Raw genomic sequence first — 20,378 nt, 5'->3', positions numbered from 1 at the left:
TATTAGCCTGCTTTTGCCCTATTATATAAAATTTGTCAGAGATTTTTTCTTGTAAAAAAAAAAAAAAAAATTTTGAAAATCAATAAAAAAAAAAAAATATTTAGGGGGCTTAAGAACATTTTAGGGGGTGCTGAAGACCCCCAATATAAGCCTAATGACACCACTGCCACATCCACATACATTGTCCAACAGCTGGATTTACATGGCAGAAACACACACACACACACACACACACACACACACACGGTCGTGCTGCCATATAAAGCTTTAATAGTCATAAAAATACTATGTCTTTCCATTATGTACAACAAAGTGACTGAGATGTTTGTAAAAAACCTGAAGGATGGACGGTGACGGTGATAATGATGCTTTAAGGCAACAGGCTGTTTGCCGCGTCGTTGCCACGGTGACGATGGCACGATGCACTTCAAAGAGAGGCAGTCGCCGGTGGGAACGATTCGAAAGGCAGAGACACGCAAACAAACACTTCGAGCTGACCTGACAAGAAAAACTTAGCAGCAAGGAGGATCAGGGCCGCAAAAGACGCAAAGGATTATGGGAAGGAATTACAAATATCATGGCAGTATCGCAGTACCTTTACAAGAATATTATAACAAAAAAAGTTGAAAAAATTGATAATTGAGAGAAAATATATTTCTAATATCACAAGAAAAAAAGTTGGTATAATGGGAATAATTAAAAGAAATTTAATTTGTATATAAAAAGTCATAATATCATGGGAATAGAGTCATAATTTAATAATTGATAATTGATCATTGAGAGAAAATACGTTGGTAATATCACAAGAAAAAAAGTTGGTATAATGGGAATGAATTCATAATTGAAAGAAATTTAATTTGTATATAAAAAAAGTCATAATATCATGGGAATAGAGTCATAACTTAGAAGAAAATGTATTAATATGACATGAAACAACATGATACAAAAAATAATTACTGTAACATACTGAAACGCACCATTAATATAATAAGGAAAATGTTGTAATATTACCAGAATAAAGTGTAAATATGAATATTTGAAGAATAAAATCACAAATAAAGAAAGAATAAGGTTATTGTACCATCACAAACATGTTTGATCTTTATGGGGAAAGATAAGGACTTAGAATTTTGCAGGAATAATATAATAATATCATGAGGTAAAGTCTAAAAAGTCAAATTTTATGATCATAAAGTCATCATAATCATAATGTTACAAGACAAAGGTTTTCATTTTTTGAGAATAAAGCCGTAACATCAACCAAAGCTTTTTCTTTGAAGACATTTCTTGGCTTCTTTTTAAGAATTGTTTCTTGTGATATTACTATGATATATATGTAGTATATATATTTTATATTGTTTTCATCGGGGCCCTAATACTCCTGCTACAACAATAACACAACAACAGGACAAACGCACACACAATTATCACAATTATCATCATCATCATCATCGTTGACCGCAACAATAAAATCGCTTTTCCAAAAGACGAAAAAGCTCATTAAGCGTACCTAATTTTGTGTCCAGTGTAAATGCTTGATAGTGTTGAGTTTAAAGCTGCATACAGTAACAATCGCCTCGTCCTGCCAGGTCCTGCATGGGATAAATAAATGAGGCGCTACATTCACAGTGAAAATGTCCCCAAAATGAAAGAGAAATGTCGATTATTTATCTTCCATGCTATTTGTCACTAGCATGGGCGTTGTGCCGACACGCGCGTCTTCTCCATGACAGCATGGAGGCGTTCCCAATAAAACATTTACAAGCTAATACACGAGGCACAAATGAATACCGCAGTTTTGCATAACGATGGGGTGTCTGAACTTTTTCCACAGAAAAATAGCCGTCAACGAGCTGACGCCGCTGGAAAAACCAGGCTAGACCCGCAACCGGCATGACCATACACCAGTAGACCAGTAGACCAGTATTCGTGGTGGTTGTTAACGTCTGGTCTGACCAGCGTACCAGCATACCAGAACGACAACACAACATATGCTGGTCATGCTGGTAGCTGGTCTCCAGACCAGCTAGACCTTAGCTTTGTGTTCTCGCTCCAAAACGGGGCCGTACTTTGGACACCCCTAGCATGACGCGTTATTGTAGTTGATATCACTGAGAATCTACAGCAGTGTCGTCATCATGCAGAAGCAAACGGTAAAAAAAAGGCCAACGGAGACACGAAGCACGTGCGTCTAATCGCAGCGCGATATTGTCGGGATACGTTACAATAGCTAGCATGTACACGACAACGCGGGCGGATTTCTTCCGCAGGAACTCGTCGGGCATCAAAATCGTGGCAATACATCGTAATACTCACAACTAGCTTTAGCTTGTTATCATGATCGTCGGTACGATCACGATAAGCGCTACGATAACGATGAGTGCTAAGATCATGATAAGCGCTACGATCACGATAAACGCTACGATAACGATAAGCGCAACGATAACAATAAACGCTACGATAACGATAAGCGCTACGACAACCGTCTTAACCGTCAGGCATCAAAATCCTGGCAAACATCGTAATACTCACAACTAGCTTTAGCTTGTTATCACGATCGTCGGTACGATAACGAGAACCGCTACGATCACGATAAACGCTACGATCACGATCGTCGGTACGATAACCATAAGCGCTACGACAACCGTCTTATCGGTTGATGACTAAAACGTATGGCGCTTCATACCGAAAGTCCATTTTCGCAAACAACCGTTATCAGTCTTGTTTTTCAGCGCCGTCAATCGTAATCGTCACCAACTCAGTGGCCATGTTTCGTATTAGCGTAAGAAATGAAATATGAAATGGTTCGGCCACCTTCGGAAACTACCAATACTAACTACGGAAACAATATCGGTTGTGTTCTATGTTACGTTTATGTTTTCAGGATCCGAAAGGCCAACGTCATTTAAACATCCCAAAACGTCGGCCCCCCTAAGTCCGGTTTTGAGTTCCTGCAGTGGAAATCCTCCCGTTGGACGACTAAGCAGCCAAAAAGGATCGGACGCTAATCCCAAATTGGTGGATTACGTGATTGAGTTTGACATCGCATAGCTTCACGGAACACAGAGACACGGAATTCCCAGTCCTGGCGTCAACCGGACGGTCCTCTGAAGACCAGAGATAACTAACGTCCGTTGTAGACCAGGTTCTTAGACTAAGTTCTTGTGGGTTTTATGCTACTTCCAGCTGGGCTTTGCAGTCTTGCTGGGTGTCACCAAGTTCTTTTTAACGTCCTCTCGTGCGGGAGGCGGAGTCTGGCTGCGGCAGGCACTTCGACTATCCGCCCTGACGCTTTGGACTCTCCGCAGGGTCACCCCGCCGGGTCGCTCCTGGCTGTTCTGAACCGTCTGTCCCGATCTGGTCTGCCGGACAGACGGCTGCCGTTTGAAAAGGGAGGGAACGTGAGAGGACGCGGACGGGGCGTCAGGGTCTTTCTTGGTCCGGGAAGACGATGCTACAGTGTTCCGTGCGAAGCTCGGGACATTGGGTGAAGTCTTGGAGGCTAGCGCCTGAGAGCTGCCGTTTTCCGAGGAAGCGGCGCTGCGGACTTGAGCCTGCGCCAGGGCCCTCATGGTGGAGCGGCACATCTTCTCCTCGGGTGCAGGTTTCTGGATGTTCCTGAGGGGTTTGGCGCTCGGCTTCCTGTGGACCGGATCGCAGGGACATCTGGAAACGCACACCTTCTGGGACTTGGACTGATCAGGAGGCAGACTGGAGTGTCGAGGAGGTCTGGAGGTCCTCTCGCTCCGTCCTCTTGGAGGCGTGCTTTGCTCGCCGTCTGCTTGCTTTCGACTTCCTGTCCTGGTTAGCCTGGTAATGGGCACCACTTTCCGCAAACCCTGGCTCTCGCTGCTGGTTAAGGTTCGTACGCCACCTCCGCCGGGGCCGCCGCCGCACTTCCTGCCCTGGCTGTTTGTACGCATCGGTTTTGAGGTTTTACTGCCTCCCTGTGGGTCTTCTACCCCAGCATGCTTTGCTACTGCGGAGTCACGGCTCTCCAATTCCCACTCGGGCGCCGTTGCCGAGGCGGCGTCCACAGATCTCGGCACAGGAAGCTGACCACTGGCCGTGGATTTGTGGTCTTCGCTGCAGTCACCCGTCCTGATACGAAGTCCTTCTTTTGAGAGCGATGAGCTTTCGGCCTCAGAGGAATCGAGTGCAACGGAGCAGTCGGCTTCCGTGGAGTCCAGGACATTAAACACCGGCTTCTTATTGGACAACGGGGTGTCCAATGGCAGCGGAGTGCCACAGGTGGTTGATGAAACCGTGCTATTGTCTTCGTGGTCGTGGTCCATTTGTGGTTCCACCCCTTCTACGCCAAATGGATATTTATCCAGGTCCAGACCGCCGGAGAGCGGACGCTGGACCTTTTCCAGGTCTGTGCCCTCAACACCTTCCTGGTCCACAAAGTCTTTGCTGTTATTGTTTGGACTGGGAAGGGTGAAACCTTGAGGACCTGAAACTAAGGTATGTTTCTCCACGCTAACGTTCATGCGGCCGCTAACCGCCGGGTAGTGACGGTCGCTTAATGAACGAGGCAGAAAGCCGCCCTCCGACACACATGCGGAACTATTGTTGTTGCATCGGTCCTCGTCGGTGTAGTGCCAGGAAGAAGAAAACCTAGCAAGAGGACTGAGAGGTTCCGTGTTTGCATGAGGAGAAGTCAATTCGCGGTCGTCGCCCCGGGTTACGATCCAAGGGGTCGTCTTTCGTTGGAGGGCGCGGCCAGACCGAGGTAGACTGTTACATTTGGAATAGTCCTCAGAGCCTCCGAACAGCTCCAGGTATCCTTGGAGTTCACGGTCCGCTATGGAGGTCAGGGTGTGGCGATGGCGCCGAGCGCTGCAGGATCGTCCCAGCGGACTGTGCGGACTCTTGGACCTCTGCTGGAAGAAGTCCATGAGGCCTTCCTTGGTGAGCGTTTCCACGTCGTTCTCGCTGCTGCTCCGAGCGAATATTCCTTTGTGATCTTCGCCCGACCACGCAAATCGTTTCTCCTCCAACTCCTTGAGGCGACGCTGCCTCGCCGTTTCTTTTTGCTCGCGGTCTGCGTTGTCCTGCACGAAAAAAGATGATGAAAAAAAAACCAATGCCATACTTTCAAAACCTTCCAGGACCGACCTTGACGGCCTTCTTGAACTTGATGCAGAAGTCTTGGAAGATGCGGAAGCATTCGTCCAGCTTGAACGTGTCCTTGTCTTCGCAAAAGAAATCAATGAGGGCGTTCCCTTCTTTGCGCAGGTCCAGGCGCCGGCGCTTCAGGTCCTGGAGCGCCTCAGCCGAACTCTGACCGCAAAAACATCCCAGACAGAGACTTCTAGGGGCCGTGATGCTGCGTTCAAAGACCTCACCGTCTATCGGCTCAGTGGCTTTCTTACATAAGCGTACATAAGTGCTGACTCACCCGCAGGAAGGGTTCCCACTGCAGCAGCAAGTCCGGGTCACCTTGGACCTTCTCCTCCAGGGTTTTGATGCGAACATATAAGGATGAGAACTCCACCTCGATGTTCTCTGCAGAGATCCTACAAGTCAAAACATGACATCATGGACAGGGATCACATGGGCGAGCAGGATCTCGGCTTTTAATCACTGGACATTACATTACAGTAACCCTCATAAATGTGGCAAAATTGAAGAAAACATTTTTGACAAAAACGAACATGGTCCGCATAGAACCTGCATATGGGTCATTGTCAAGAGTGGCCTAAAATAACAATAATCATCATCATCAGTGGACGTACAATTACTGTTAAATGACAGTAACCCTCATGAATGTGGCAAAATTGAAGAAAACATTTTTGACAAAAATCAACATGGTCGGCATAGAACCTTGTATCGTGGACATACAAAAAAAACGCGACAGTACCTGGCGGCACTCTGGACGTCCACAAGTTTTTCCGGAAACTTCAACAGCTTCTCGTCCTTTTTCTTGGCCTCCTAAGAGAGAAAACATGTTGGATTTGTTTGTGTGGATTTTCCATTCAGAGCAAACAGCTTGGTCCTGGTCCTTGAACGCACCACAGTTGTGTCCTGTTTATGGCCGCTTCCTACTGTAGTGTACTATTTATATGTTTTGCTCATCAGACAGTAGAGGGATCCTGATTTGATTGGGATTGGAACATGTCAAAGTAGTTTCATACCATGGCGACAAAGTGCAGCAGGTTCATCCCAGGCTTGTTGGCTTTGGTGTCGGCCAATGAGAGGAGAGACGACAGCTTGAAGCCCACGGCGTTGCCTGCGTATCCTCCCTGCAAAAACACGTTTTCAGAGTTCAGATGTGCGGACGGCGTTCCCACCCGGAGGTGAGTTTGTCTGCTTCGTACCGCATTCATGATGTTCCCCGCCTGCAGCACCAGATGCAAGATGGCGTGAAGCTCCTCGCAGCTCATCAGCTCTGTGGGATGGATACATAAACATAAACCTGGTCCATCCACACCAGACATCCTCAGTGGAAACAAGACTGATCGACAACGGGACGCGTTCCCCTCGGCGTTACCGTCATGCTACTTCAGGGGGGTCCAAAGTGAGGCCTGAAGTGGGGCCCAAGTGCTGTAACGTGGCCCTTGGCCCATTCTAAAAATGATTTTTTTTAAAACAACAAAAAGGACAAAAATAGATACATAAATAAAATTGTCATTTTACAAGACTAAAATTTAATTTTTTAATTAATTCACAATATTTTCTATAAAAAATGTAGATCACATTTTTTTCACAAATTAAGACAAAAATTTATATTCACAGATTTTTGGAAATATTTTATGTTTTTATTCATATTTTATGTCAGTTGCTATGTGTCATATTAAATACAGAACGGGGCTACAAATTTGCAAAAAAAAAATAATTTTTGGTTGAAAAAAATTTTATACATTTTTTTCTATTAAAAGAAATATACACTTTTGCTAATTTGTGGTTAAAAAAACAAAACAATTTTTTAAAACCCCAATTTTTGTCAATAATCAAATGTTTTTAAAATAAAATGTGCAATATATATTCTTCATAAGTTGCTTTGTTTTGATTACCAGCGGATCCCCAACTTTGGCGCTTCAGCAAAAAAGGAAAAAAAGATCACTTATTTAGAATAAGAATAAACACAAGAATAAAGACAAAATTGAAAATTGCAATTTGCAATTATTAATATAGTTTTGTACTTTTCTTGCTAAATGTTTGTTTTATAGAATGGACATGGCCTAGAATGCCCTAGACCAAATATCCCCTTTCCCCGCCTCCCTTCTTTGTCTCAGGTGACATATTCCGGATCAAATATCTAGGTCGGAACCCACGTGAGGCCGTGCGTCACTCCTTACCTTGAGTGGCGACACGCACGACATGGATCTCATGACTCATCACGGCGCAGGAGGGCACGAACTCCTCGCTTAGGACCATGGCCTCCATGCGAACCTCCAACCTGCACCAGAGACCACAGACCAGAGATGATCACAACCTCCATGACTTTATTCCCATCATATTACAACTTTATTCCCATCATATTAGGACTTTATTCCCATCATATTAGGACTTTATTCCCATCATATTAGGACTTTATTCCCATCATATTAGGACTTTATTCCCCTCATATTAGGACTTTATTCCCATAATATTAGGACTTTATTCCCATAATATTATTAGGACTTTATTCCCATCATATTAGGACTTTATTCTCACTATATTAGGACTTTATTCCCATTATATCAGGACTCTATTCTCACTATATTAGGACTTTATTCCCATCATTTTAGGACTTTATTCTGACTATATCAGGACTTTATTCTCACTATATTAGGACTTTATTCTCACTATATTAGGACTTTATTCCCATCATATTAGGACTTTATTCCCCTCATATTAGGACTTTATTCCCATAATATTATTAGGACTTTATTCCCATCATATTAGGACTTTATTCTCACTATATTAGGACTTTATTCCCATTATATCAGGACTCTATTCTCACTATATTAGAACTTTATTCCCATCATTTTAGGACTTTATTCTGACTATATTAGGACTTTATTCCCATTATATCAGGACTTTATTCTCACTATATTAGTACTTTACTCCCATCATATTAGGACTTTATTCCCATTATATCAGGACTTTATTCTCACTATATTAGGACTTTATTCCCATCATATTAGGACTTTATTCCCATCATATTAGGACTTTATTCCCATCATATTAGGACATTATTCCCATCATATTAGGACTTTATTCCCATCATATTCGGACTTTAATCCCATCACATCAGGACTTTATTCCCATCATATCAGGACTTTATTCCCATCGTATTAGGACTTTATTCCCATCATATTAGGACTTTATTCCCATCATGTCAGGACTTTATTCCCATCGCATTAGCACTTTATTCCGATTGGGCATTTAATGTATTTAATTAAACAGATTAATAATACAAATTATATGTATTATTTCCATTTGTTTGTTTTTTCAATGACATTCAGTCTCATTTTTCCTGTTCCTGTATTTGCATATCATCCACATGAAGGCGTGGCCAGGACTCTATGATGAATATGATAGCCCCTCCCCCCCAAAGAAATGCTACTATCCAGCCTGAGGAGAGGAGCGTGGCCCCCGATGGTGGGACTCACCGTGGCACCTGGATGAGGAGGTACATGAAGGAGTCCACCAGGGTCAGCTTGTCCGGGTCGCCTTTAAACGCCCGCAGCTTCTTCATCTGAAAGACAGGATCTCTTTCTTAGACGGGTGGCGTGTACGTGGGCGGGCGTGCACGTGAGTGGGCGTGTGCACGGGCAGGCGTGCACGGGCGGGCACCTCGTCTGCGTCGGGCAGCAGCTTGAGCAGGTCTTTGAGCAGCTCGGCGCCGTAAAGCTTCCCGTCTCCTCGCCGTACATCTTCAACAATGGAATGGTTGGACCTGCCGATGGGGGCGGAGAAGGGCACATTATGTTTATTATATCAGATAGCAGGAGTGTAAATTTGACTGTAGGGGTGCTAGGTCATGTCCAGAGGGCTCCAATAATGGTAAACAGCATATTTAGAAAGTGGTAAACAGGTTTTCTGTCTTATATGTTTTGTTTTCTTTTATTATGTTCATTACATCAGATAGTAAGAGTGTAAAGGTGACTGTGGGGGTGCTAGTTCATGTCCAGAGGGCTCCAATGATGGTAAACAGCATATTTAGAAGGTGGTAAACAGGTTTTCTATGTCTTATATGTTTTGTTTTCTTTTATGTTTACTATATCAAACAGTAGGCGTGTAAAGGTGAATGTAGGGGTGCTAGTTCATGTCTAGAGGGCTCTAATAATGGTAAACAGTATATTTAGAAGGTGGTAAACAGTTTTTCTGTGTCTTATATGTTTTATTTTCATTTATTATATTTATTATATCAGATAGTAAGAGTGTAAAAGTGACTGAAGGGGTGCTACTTCATGTCCAGAGGGCTCCAATAATGGCAAACAGTATATTTAGAAGGTGGTAAACAGGTTTTCTATGTCTTATATGTTTTGTTTTGTTTTATCATGTTCATTATATCAGATAGCAGGAGTGTAACGGTGACTGTAGGGGTGCTATGTCATGTCAAGAGGGCTCTAATAATGGTAAACTGCATATTCAGAAGGTGGTAAACAGGTTTTCTATGTCTTATATATTTTATTTTCTTTCATTATGTTCATTATATCATATAGCAGGAGTGTAAATGTGACTGTAGGGATGTTAGTTCATGTCTAGAGGGCTCTAATAATTTATAAAGAAGGAATCCTATTCCAGAAAGTCCCGTTTCACAGTCGGGTCTGGAACCAATGAACTGTGAAAAAGGAGGGATTACTGTAGACGGCTTCAATCCAAATTAGTGTTTTACTAGTAGCAGACACAGGTCCGGGTTCCAAACTTGTCCAGACCACTTATGTAAACACAAAGTCTGATTTCCTAATCTAATTCATGATTAATTTACAAAACTCCGGTAAGCTCATTAAAATTTAGACCCCAATCTGCTACAAAGTTTCAAGCACTGTTGCTAATAATAATAATAAGTCTAATGTGACTTTTAGGACGCGTTTTGACAGCAAAACTCATCAATAACATGAGAGACCCCTCCCCATGAGGGTGTCACATGGTCTGGAAGGGGTGGAGGACTTACCTTTTGAACTGCTTGAGGAAAATCCCCACATTCATGCCCCTCTTGGAGTCCAGGATGCTGATCTGAAACATGTGAGACAACGCAGGAAGTAGTTCTTTGGTGGGGTAGTGAGTGAACAGGGGATGCTGTTATTTCAAAATAAAAGCAGGCTTCGCTACATGTCTGAAAGAAAAGCTGTGTCAAGACTCACCTCGTCTTTGCCGCTCTCTTTGAAAGATCTCGATCGGGAGACATGGCTCGCCATCCCTGCCGTCGTCGTGGTCCCCCGCCTCCCGGCCCCGCCCTCCTCCTGCTGCCCAAACAGCTCCTCCACAGACCGGACGTCGATCTGATACTGCTGCTGCCGCACCGCCATGGTCCAAATGTTGGGCTTCTCTCGAACCTTCTCCTCCGGGATGGGCTTCCAGAAGAAGCTTCGCACGCGCCGCTTCTTCCTGCCGCTGGCCGCAGGTGGCGGCGGGGGAGCGGCCGGAGGTGGGGGCGGCGGCGGCAAAGGGGGCGCAGGGGGAACATCGCCGAGGGAAGGTAAGCGTCCTGAAGCGGAGGACGGATCGGAGCTGCCGCTGTCGTTGGCTAAGGACGGGCCGCTCGTCACCAGCATGGCGGCGAGCGTGCGTCTGCTGACGTCAACTTTCACACCGCACGCATCACTTCACCGCCAGCAGCATCAGAACGCCGCGGCGCGGCGCTCTTCACTTCTGTTGTCCATCTCATCCAGCCGTTGGGGGTTACCTCCTGCAGGGGGAGGGTGGAGGGGGCGTGGCGGCAGCGGTGGCGGCCATGGGGCTGCAGAGGTGACAGAAAGAAGGAAGGGCGGGATTATGAGGAGCAAGTCATGTGTGTTGTCATGGACAATCATAAAACCTTCGAGGAAATTAGGGGGGGGCGACGGATCAAAGACGAAAGGGTGCCCCCATCAAGAAGGGGGTCTCTCAACGAGGGACGGGCCAAATCCTGTTTTTTCTGGTTTTGGAGTCCTTTGAAGTCAGTCATGGCATGTCAAATGTTCAGACATGCTAGCTTGAGACTGAGCGTATGCTAGCTTGAGACAGAACTCGTGCTAGCTTGAGACTGAACGCATGCTAGCTTGAGACAGAACGCATGCTAGCTTGAGACTGAATGCATGCTATCTTAAGACTGAAGGCATACTAGCTTGAGACAGAACGCATGCTAGCTTGAGACTGAAGGCATGCTAGCTTGAGACTGAGCGTATGCTAGCTTGAGACAGAACGCATGCTAGCTTGAGACTGAAGGCATGCTAGCTTGAGACTGAAGGCATGCTAACTTGAGACTGAAGTCATGCTAGCTTGAAACTGAGCGCATGCTAGCTTGAAACTGAGCGCATGCTAGCTTGAGACAGAACGTATGCTAGCTTGAGACTGAACGCATGCTAGCTTGCTGGTCTCAGATGCCAATATCAGTTGCTTTGGCGGAGTGGTTAAGGCATTGGACTTGAATTCCATTGGGGTCTCCCCATGCAGGTTCAAAACCTTTTGGACCACAAGGAGCACTGGACAACATCGGACAACCAACCGATTAATCGACCGTAAACCAGCTAGCCCAGTCCAGGGTGTACCCTGGCTCTCACCTGAAGACGGCTGGGATAGGCTCCAGCATATCTGTGACCTGAGTAGTGGGGTTTCCCCACGCAGGTCTGAATCCTGCTGACAACGTAGACCTTAAACCATAATGGGTTTCAATCATCTATGGTGTATAATGGAACATCTGGGATTTTGGATCTGGGAATGACCTAATCATAAACCAGACATGCTGGACCTGTTTTGGGAAGACCTGCAAAAGGGAAATCCCCCGCAAAACCAGGAAGCGTGGAAAAACAAGAAGCTGTCAGAACCCACCCGACACTCCCATCATTCACCGCCACCGTGGGTCACATGATACTTGGTGGCCAAACAGAGGCTGGGAAGCCTCAATCAGCGGCCGCTAGCAATGTTGGCCAGACAAGCGGATTAAAGTATGTTTTGAGGGGGGGGGGGGCGGTTGGTCCTCAAAGACGTATTAAGTTATTAACGTCAAATATTACATAAGCCGTTTCTGCTGATTTCTACTTCTTCTTATACGACCTTGAATGTCACATCTTGTCAGCGTCATCCGACACCTGCCGACCTTCACTAATTAATTAAGAGCGGGTCATCGATGGCCTCATGTTGCCGCCGCCGGCAGAGCGGCGTTCCTGACGCTCATGTCTAATGCACGACCATGTGAGAACAGAAAAAATGAAGACCCCACCGTGTGGTGGGATCTTCACCCCAACTGATGATTAATGAGGAATCAATCCATGTGATATCTGCAGAGGTTCTTCACCTGTCAGTAACCCAACACCAGATGTGGCCCCAGGGCGAGGAAGCTCCCACAGTCCCACCTTCCTCCATGAATGTGGACTCTTTTTGTGAGGGTCCACCGGACCGCCGCCCACCCTCCATCCGTCTTTGTGTCGGAAACCTGCTGCTGGAGGACCCCACCCACCCCGGTGACACCAGTCACTGATGGATGAAATGGATGAAGCAGCAACGGTCACCTGAACAACATCACACCCCCAACCCCCCCAAACATGCCGTTCCAGGTGGAAGGTCTTGAAGGTCTCTGACATATTGTTTGGAATCATCTTCTACATTGTTCCATTGTTGAAAGCACTTTGCCCCCCCCCCCCCAATTTTTTTTTTCATTTTGTTGTATTTGTTTCTCATAAAATTACATATTTTTTCTTCGATTTAATTGTTTAACCTTATAATTAATTGTAAATAAATAAATTAGTAGATGACAACTATTAATTAATAACTTTATGACTATTAATTATTGCTAAAAAAATATTTATCTGTGACAATTTTCATTTTTTACATATTTTTTCTTTGATTTCAATTATATGCTTCAAAAAATGTTTCTCGTTAGAATACTAATTTTTTCTCTTAACATTTTGACTTTATTCTTGTGAAAGAGTTTTTCATTTTTTTGTAAAAAATGTTTTCTGTATTAATTTGTTTAACCTTATAATTAATTATAAATAAATAAATTAGTAGATGACAACTATTAATTAATAACTTTATGGCTATTAATTATTGCTAAAAAATATTTATCTGTACATTTTTCTGTATTAATTTTTTTGACATTATAATTAATAATAAATGAATTCATTTTTCATTAATAATTATTTATAGTCACGATTGTTCGAGATAAATAATTAAATAATAATAAATAATAATAATAAATTCATAATAATCATCTGGCAAAATTGAGACATTTTTGTTGTTAGAATTTGACCCTGAAATCGAAAAATAATCCTGAATAATTGATCGCTATTTCTCGTGATATTTTTGTTCATGATGCGACGTCGTCTATTGAGATGGGTTCTGGTCTCGAGAGTCAGGAAGGGCATCCGGAATAAAAATGGCTCAAGTCAAAAAATCAGCATGCGGCGACCCCGTAATCAGAGAAAAAGCTGAAAGAAACAACCAACCTGTTTCTTAAAGGGACAGGAACAACAAGTAGAACCACGCCCATGTCGTCCTAAAGCGGACATACCGGCGTGCCAACGGATCGTGGCGGCGTTCCACACAAGAGGCCCAAAACCAACACGACCTCCATCACAAGCGTGTCCCACAGGAAGGTCAAGGTTCCCGGCTCAGCACCCTGATAATCCCCTGTCGCTAACTTCCAATTTCCTGAGGGCCAGCTGCCCCCCGCAGAGCCGAGGTCTTTCAGTGACGCCGCAGGGCCAAAGAGGTGTGCTCATAAGAGGACCGGGACAATCCGCCGTCTTTGTTTCCATGGCAATGCTCGTTAGCCGGGAGCATTTTTTCCCCCCATAGCTCCCAGCGGGTGGGCCGCCGGAACTTTTTGTTTTTGAGCTCGCCGACCACCTTCACCTCACGGCGCAGGGAATGATGACAGCGACACTTTGCTGCCTAGTTGTGACCCCCAGCGCCGTAATCGGCGCTTACGTAACAGCCAAATGAACCATCAAGAACAAGGACCAGTATTATTTGAGAAATCCTGGATTAAGAGATTACAGCAGAGAACTTGTGGGGTTTCTATCTGCCGAGCTGGACAAGCGTGAAGCCCCCCCCCATGACTCCTTTGGGCGCACCAAGTCCAGCTTTGGTCTTACTACATTAGCTCCCGCGACATCGGCCGAGTTAGCTTGGTTAGCCAGTTAGCTTGGTTAGCCAGGTTAAATCTGAAACATCACTGACCAGCACTGATGTAGTACCCAATATTGTTGTTGGTTTTGTTTTTCCCCCCAAATATTTCAATATTCTTATTCAATAATTTTGGCATTATGACAAAGTATTAGGACCACATTGAAAAAAAATCATAATCTGACATTTGCAGTTGAAAGGTGTACATTTATGACAAAAAGTTGCAATATTACCTTTGCCATGACGATCTATCTCCCACAGCTCAGCCTTTTCATCAAAATAGCAGCCATGCTAAAATGTTGTGTTGCTGCTGGATGTTAACAGTATCCCAGTCATACTGTAAATTTATTTTTCCCTAAAAGAGGAAGCTTTAAGACTCGTCTTAAAACCCACTTTAATCTCTGGCTTTTAACTCGGAGTGAATCGTATGGTCCTGTGTCTTTTAGTTCTTTCTTTTATTTTAATTGGTTTTATTTATTTTACTTTAATTGCTTATTTTATTTTTTATTATTATTTTATTATTTTATTTTGTTTTTTTATTTTTTATTTTAATTGGTTTATTTTACTAGTCTGTGCAGCACTTTGGAAACTCTGTTTATAAAATGCGCTATATAAATAAAGTGGATTGGATTGGGATTGGACATTTGGCTTGAAAGTACGCAATGAACGCATTTTGAAAAAAGACGCTAAGACAAGAAGAACGAAGACTAAGTTGTCACAGAAGAGAGTAAGTCATGTCTTGTTTGCATAATGTCTTCTAAACACTATTCCATGATAGCGACAATGCTGTAAAGCATTATATATCGAAGTACATCGGTACTTCGGTACGAGGTGCATTATTAAAAAAAACAAAACAAAACTTAAACTGTATTATGGAAAGCAGGAAGTGAACAAATGTAACAGTTACTGATTGTAAAAGTACCAGATGGAGGGGTAGGATTTAATAAGCTTTGCTTCTTCCTACTCCTTTTGGACATGTGGAACTGGGAACTGATTATGGGATGCACTCAATTGTAATCTGGTAAGTACACCAGAATCAGAATCATAAATGGTTTTATTGCCAGGTATGACCAGGAATTTGTTTTTGGTGAAGTAGGTGCAGACACATCTATTAAAAAATGAAAATACGAAATATACAGAATACAGTATAAATATATGTACACAGTCTGTTTTTTGTTTGTTATTCATGAACGTAAAGAAATAACGGTAACAAAGTCCTGGCTTATTCTGGTTTCCAGGGATCTTAAAGCAGTTAAATTCACCTAAATGTGGTTCCCCGATGAGGCTTGCTGGCCCACAATCCGCGTACGTGATATAAATAGAAGGTGGCTCCATCCTTGCATCCCTGCACATAAGTAGAACTCTCTTTTATTCACCAATTCCTAATATATCGAATTCCTAATAAATCATATCATAAAAGTAGCGCGAGCATTTCTCAAGCCATGTTCCAATAAAACTGCGGCCTGTGTTCTGCACTCAATGTTCAACCATGGAGGTATTCCTGATGGGATTTCATAACGAGCTTGCAATTCCCTGCCGCGTACCTGTGTACATAAACACACAACTCCTCCCCCGTCCTGGAGGGCTGCAACAGCATATTTAGAAGGTGGTAAAGAGGTTTTCTACGTCTTATATGTTTTGTTTTCTTTTATTATGTTCATTATATCAGATAGTAAGAGTGTAAAAGTGACTGTAGGGTTGCTACGTCATGTCCAGAGGGCTCCAATAATGGTAAACAGCATATTTAGAAGGTGGTAAACAGGTTTTGTTTTCTTTTATTATGATTATTATATCAGATAGCAGGAGTGTAACGATGACTGTAGGGGTGCTAGTTCATGTCCAGAGGGCTCCAATAATGGTAAACAGCATATTTAGAAGGTGGTAAACAAGTTTTCTATGTCTTATATGTTTTGTTTTCTTTTATTATGTTCATTATATCAGATAGTAAGAGTGTAAAAGTGACTGTAGGGTTGCTACGTCATGTCCAGAGGGCTCCAATAATGTTAAACTGCATATTTAGAAGGTGGTAAACAGGTCTTCTATGTCTTATATGTTTTGTTTTCATTTATTATGTTCATTATATCAGATAGCAGGAGTGTAACGATGACTGTAGGGGTGCTAGTTCATGTCCAGAGGGCTCCAATAATGGTAAACTGCATATTTAGAAGGTGGTAAACAGGTTTTCTATGTCTGATATGTTTTGTTTTCTTTTATTATCGAGGCTTGCAAAACACTGACTCTGTCCCGCCGCCGCTACACGGTAAGGCGGGTGAAACGCCACGTATTTTATGGAGCACATCTCTTCCACCAAGATGGAGTTTTACACCGGCAATGTGGACCTACAACTAAAGACAACCTGCGACGGGACACCGTATCCCGGACCAAGGATCAAACCCGAGCTCCGACTCTTCTCACGTTTGTTCTTTTGTGGCGACGCCAGATCGGGTGATGTTTTGGGCCCGCGGTGAGTCGCTCGATCTGCGCTTCCTTTGCTCGCGGACTCCCGATTGTCACTCCGGCAATGTGAGCCCAAGTCGGCTTCAGGCAAATATCCAGGCTAGCTTGCACAGCGATAAGAAAAACATGCAAGTGTGATTATAGTCAAAGGTGCTCGTGCGGGGCAGGTGCGCTGGTGCGCAGGTCGCCACGGAGACGTGATCCAGGAACGGCAAAGTGAATGCAAACATGTTTGTATGGCGCTGTGTTTGCCCCAGGGTACAAAGACACTGACATGGACACGCAACTGAACAATGACACGCCATTAAGCAGTACATCACCAAGATGTACTACACTCATACTTTGTGTGCCACTTCCTGTCTAATCCACAAAGAAACCTGGACTCTTTTATGATGGGTATTGTGTCATTACAAATAAAACTGCAGTCTGATATAAAACCATGTACCCTAAATGCTGTAATTATAGCGTTTAGCGCATAGAGGCCTCGTGGTTAGCTAGCAAAATATGTTTTTTCAGATGACTAGAGCCCTGTAGACATGATATAACACCCCTATAGTCACCTTTACATCCCTATTATCCAATGTAATGGTAAACTTATAAAGGGAAAATAAGTCATAACAAGGGGCTGCACGGTGGGTCGAGTGGTTAGCGCGCAGACCTCACTGCTAGGAGACCAGGGTTCAATTCCACCCTCGGCCATCTCTGCGTGGAGTTTGCATGTTCTCCCCGTGCATGCGTGGGTTTTCTCCGGGTACTCCGGTTTCCTCCCACATTCCAAAAACATGCTAGGTTAATTAGCCACTCCAAATTGTCCATAGGTATGAATGTGAGTGTGAATGGTTGTTTGTCTATATGTGCCCTGTGATTGGCTGGCCACCAGTCCAGGGTGGACCCCGCCTCTCGCCTGAAGAAGACAGCTGGGATAGGCTCCAGCACCCCCGTGACCCTTGTGAGGAAAAAGCGGTAGAAAATGAATGAATGAAGATGACTAGAGCCCTGTAGACATGATATAACACCCCTATAGTCACCTTTACTTCCGTATTATCTAATATAATGGTAAACTTATAAAGGGAAAATAAGTCATAACAAGACTCATGATTGTGGATGGTTGCAATAAATAATACCCGTGAAATGCGTACTTCCTTTTTAGACCACGCCCCTACAATGAAAAGTCGCCATTTTTAACCTTTCCTTCCGGGTCATTGTTGTGTGTAAAAGAGCACAGACACTGAATGAAGAAATTGATTATTTGGCCAACCTCGCACGCCACCACCAGCTTTGTCGGAAATCGGTAAAGTAGTTTTTGCGTCACAATGCACACAACCCAACCGACGACCAATTACATGACCCGATAAAATCTCATCAAATGTGTTGTTTTTCTGTTCTCGCAGAAGAAAAAGTGGAAGCGTATTTACAGTTTAACCTTGCTTAGCTATTAAGATCCCAACCTCCATGATAGTCACTCATTGATGTCACCCGGGACAAATGTTTAAGCCATTTTTTGGCCAGCACCAAGACTGGTCTTTATCTACCGCTGAGAGTTTTCGGGTGGTAAAACGGGGGGGTGGGGGGTGGGTGGTCTGTAAGCCACCCGCCTCCTTTGTTACTTTTTCATTTTGAGCCGTTTGTCCGCCACCGCCGGTCAAAACTGTATTCATAAGACTGATTTCCAGGCTATAAAGTACACTCCGGTGGACCCGAGTTGGCAGCCACTATTCAGCCCCCCGACACTGATCCCACACATAAATCAAGATCCCCCACCCCCGGTATCGTACACCGTCGGATGACGTCAGAGGATTGAGTTTTCCTTGTTACTCTCAGCCTCCACAGCAACCGGGCTCACTCCAACCTCCGCCTACCGCCCCCTCCCCCGCGTGACCCGACCTACGGAGAAGTGCTTTTTTTTTCCTTCCACGGTATTGTTCCCCACACTTGAATGGATTGGCCTCTAACTCATCTCAGCAGGCATAATAGCGTACAAAAGCCAATGGGAGGGCGGCTTCTGAAGACCCAAACAGGCACGGGCGTAAAAAGCTAGCCACAAAAATAATATAGAAAACATTTTTGGTAAGTATTTGTTCACCAACAGTAACATTGGACGACAATAAAACAAGCCCTAATGTTGATATATCGACTTAAACAAAGGTTACACGAGAAGCTAGCCCCCTGATTTCGACGTATCAACTATGCCTATTTTGTTTGTGATAACAGTTTGAAATTATGCAACTTAGATAAAAGTACGCAAATAAATGAATGAATTATTATCGGACAAATGAATACAGCTAGCTAAGCGCACAAAAAAGTTATACTTTATTTCCGAAAAAATAACACCCATCGACTCCTTGAGTAAAAAATGTTTGTAAGTGTAAAGTTCACAACAAAAGATGACAAAAATTAATTTATATGAAAAAAGATCGGGAACAAACATGAATTTCCAATTTTTTCAAAAGACAAGTGACAACATGCCCGATTTATCGGACGATCGATAACTGTTTGTTTACACGTCAAAGTTACAGACTAGCAAAGAAAAATTGACATTTACATAAAATGCGGTGACACATTACCGTTAACTTCTTTGTACATTAGCCGTTTTGTCATCTTAGTCAATAAAATACGGTGACACCTTACTACTAACTTAATTAGCCGTTAGCCGTTTGTTTACAAGTCAGGTTTACAGATTGAGTAGCAAATAAACTATGAAAAGTTCATACAAATATTTCCATTTCCTTGCAATGTACTACTGACACCTCCTCGTTAGCTGTTTGCGTACGTGTGAAGGGTAGCATAAGTAGCACAGGTTTGTAGCACACATTAAAATTATGCTAACACCTTGGTGTTGATTTCGGTAGCTTAGCTGGTTGATTACATGTTAAGTTTGAAGTTGAGTTGTTATGTTATTGATTAGTAGTTATCCAGTGTATGTGAATTATTGGAAATAAATCATTGTCTAGTTGTTAAATACTTGGTTAGCTGTTTGTATAAATTGCAATGTCCTTAAAATACATGTAAACTATAACTATAGCAAATATCTGACAGTAAGGTTAAATACTTTTAGACAAATTGTAGTCACTTTTAGTCACTTAATATTCACACAAATCAAATGATTTTAAAAACAAGCTTCTCTCAATCAATGCAACAGATTCATAATGTTGTATAAATACCTGCCTAAAACCTACAAGAAAACTATGAATGCACCAACTGTTATTATACACTTATTTAAAGCTGCAGGCCACTTCCTGTGACAACTAATCAATGGATGGATGCAGCATTAAATGAAATGAGATGGACCTGATCTACTGTTTTGATGGTGCCACTGCATTGCAGAACCTCTCACGGTGACCTTTAGTGGGCACCCAGGGTCCCCACACAGACAGCCCACTGAGTCCCGCAGACTTCCACGGGCTCCTAAGAACCGCACATCACCCTCGGTGACGCAATGTCACTTACCCGGAGGAGGAGAGGGCTCAGTGGGGACGAGTAGTCCGCTCCGACGCGTTATAAGATTGGCTGCAGGTCCTGGTGTGGTGCCGGTGCTGGTCCTGATCCTGGTGGTGCTGGCTGGTGGAGGTGTGGAGGAGACGTTTTTCTGGCGAGGAGGAACTGTGCGCCGTCGCAGTCTGGGTGCCTGTCCCAGCCTTAGTTGAGAGGGGGGAGGG

At 43.7% G+C, this 20,378-nt stretch overlaps 1 protein-coding gene across 2 annotated transcripts; it reads right to left on the bottom strand.

Moving 5' to 3' along the window:
• Positions 1–62: 62 nt before the first annotated feature.
• fhdc1 (FH2 domain containing 1) lies at positions 63–20,342 on the bottom strand. Of its 2 annotated transcripts, none has more exons than XM_058046916.1 (12): positions 20,170–20,342; positions 10,302–10,897; positions 10,112–10,173; positions 8,788–8,890; positions 8,604–8,689; positions 7,305–7,405; positions 6,324–6,394; positions 6,141–6,248; positions 5,867–5,937; positions 5,405–5,522; positions 5,122–5,286; positions 63–5,057 (listed from the first exon to the last, which is right to left on the bottom strand). In XM_058046916.1, exons 2-12 carry the CDS (start codon positions 10,710–10,712, stop codon positions 3,177–3,179), a joined length of 3,177 nt encoding a protein of 1,058 aa, XP_057902899.1. In that variant the 5' UTR covers positions 10,713–10,897; positions 20,170–20,342; the 3' UTR covers positions 63–3,176. The 2 variants fall into 2 exon arrangements, with proteins under 2 accessions (XP_057902899.1, XP_057902977.1); XM_058046994.1 differs by lacking the exon at positions 20,170–20,342 and adding an exon at positions 11,700–11,857.
• Positions 20,343–20,378: the final 36 nt, after the last annotated feature.

The sequence above is a fragment of the Doryrhamphus excisus genome, chromosome 1, assembly GCF_030265055.1.
Source record: "Doryrhamphus excisus isolate RoL2022-K1 chromosome 1, RoL_Dexc_1.0, whole genome shotgun sequence".
Lineage (NCBI taxonomy): Eukaryota > Metazoa > Chordata > Actinopteri > Syngnathiformes > Syngnathidae > Doryrhamphus > Doryrhamphus excisus.
The sequence above is the reverse complement of the archived record's forward strand: the minus strand, read 5'-3'. Positions and strand labels throughout refer to the sequence as shown.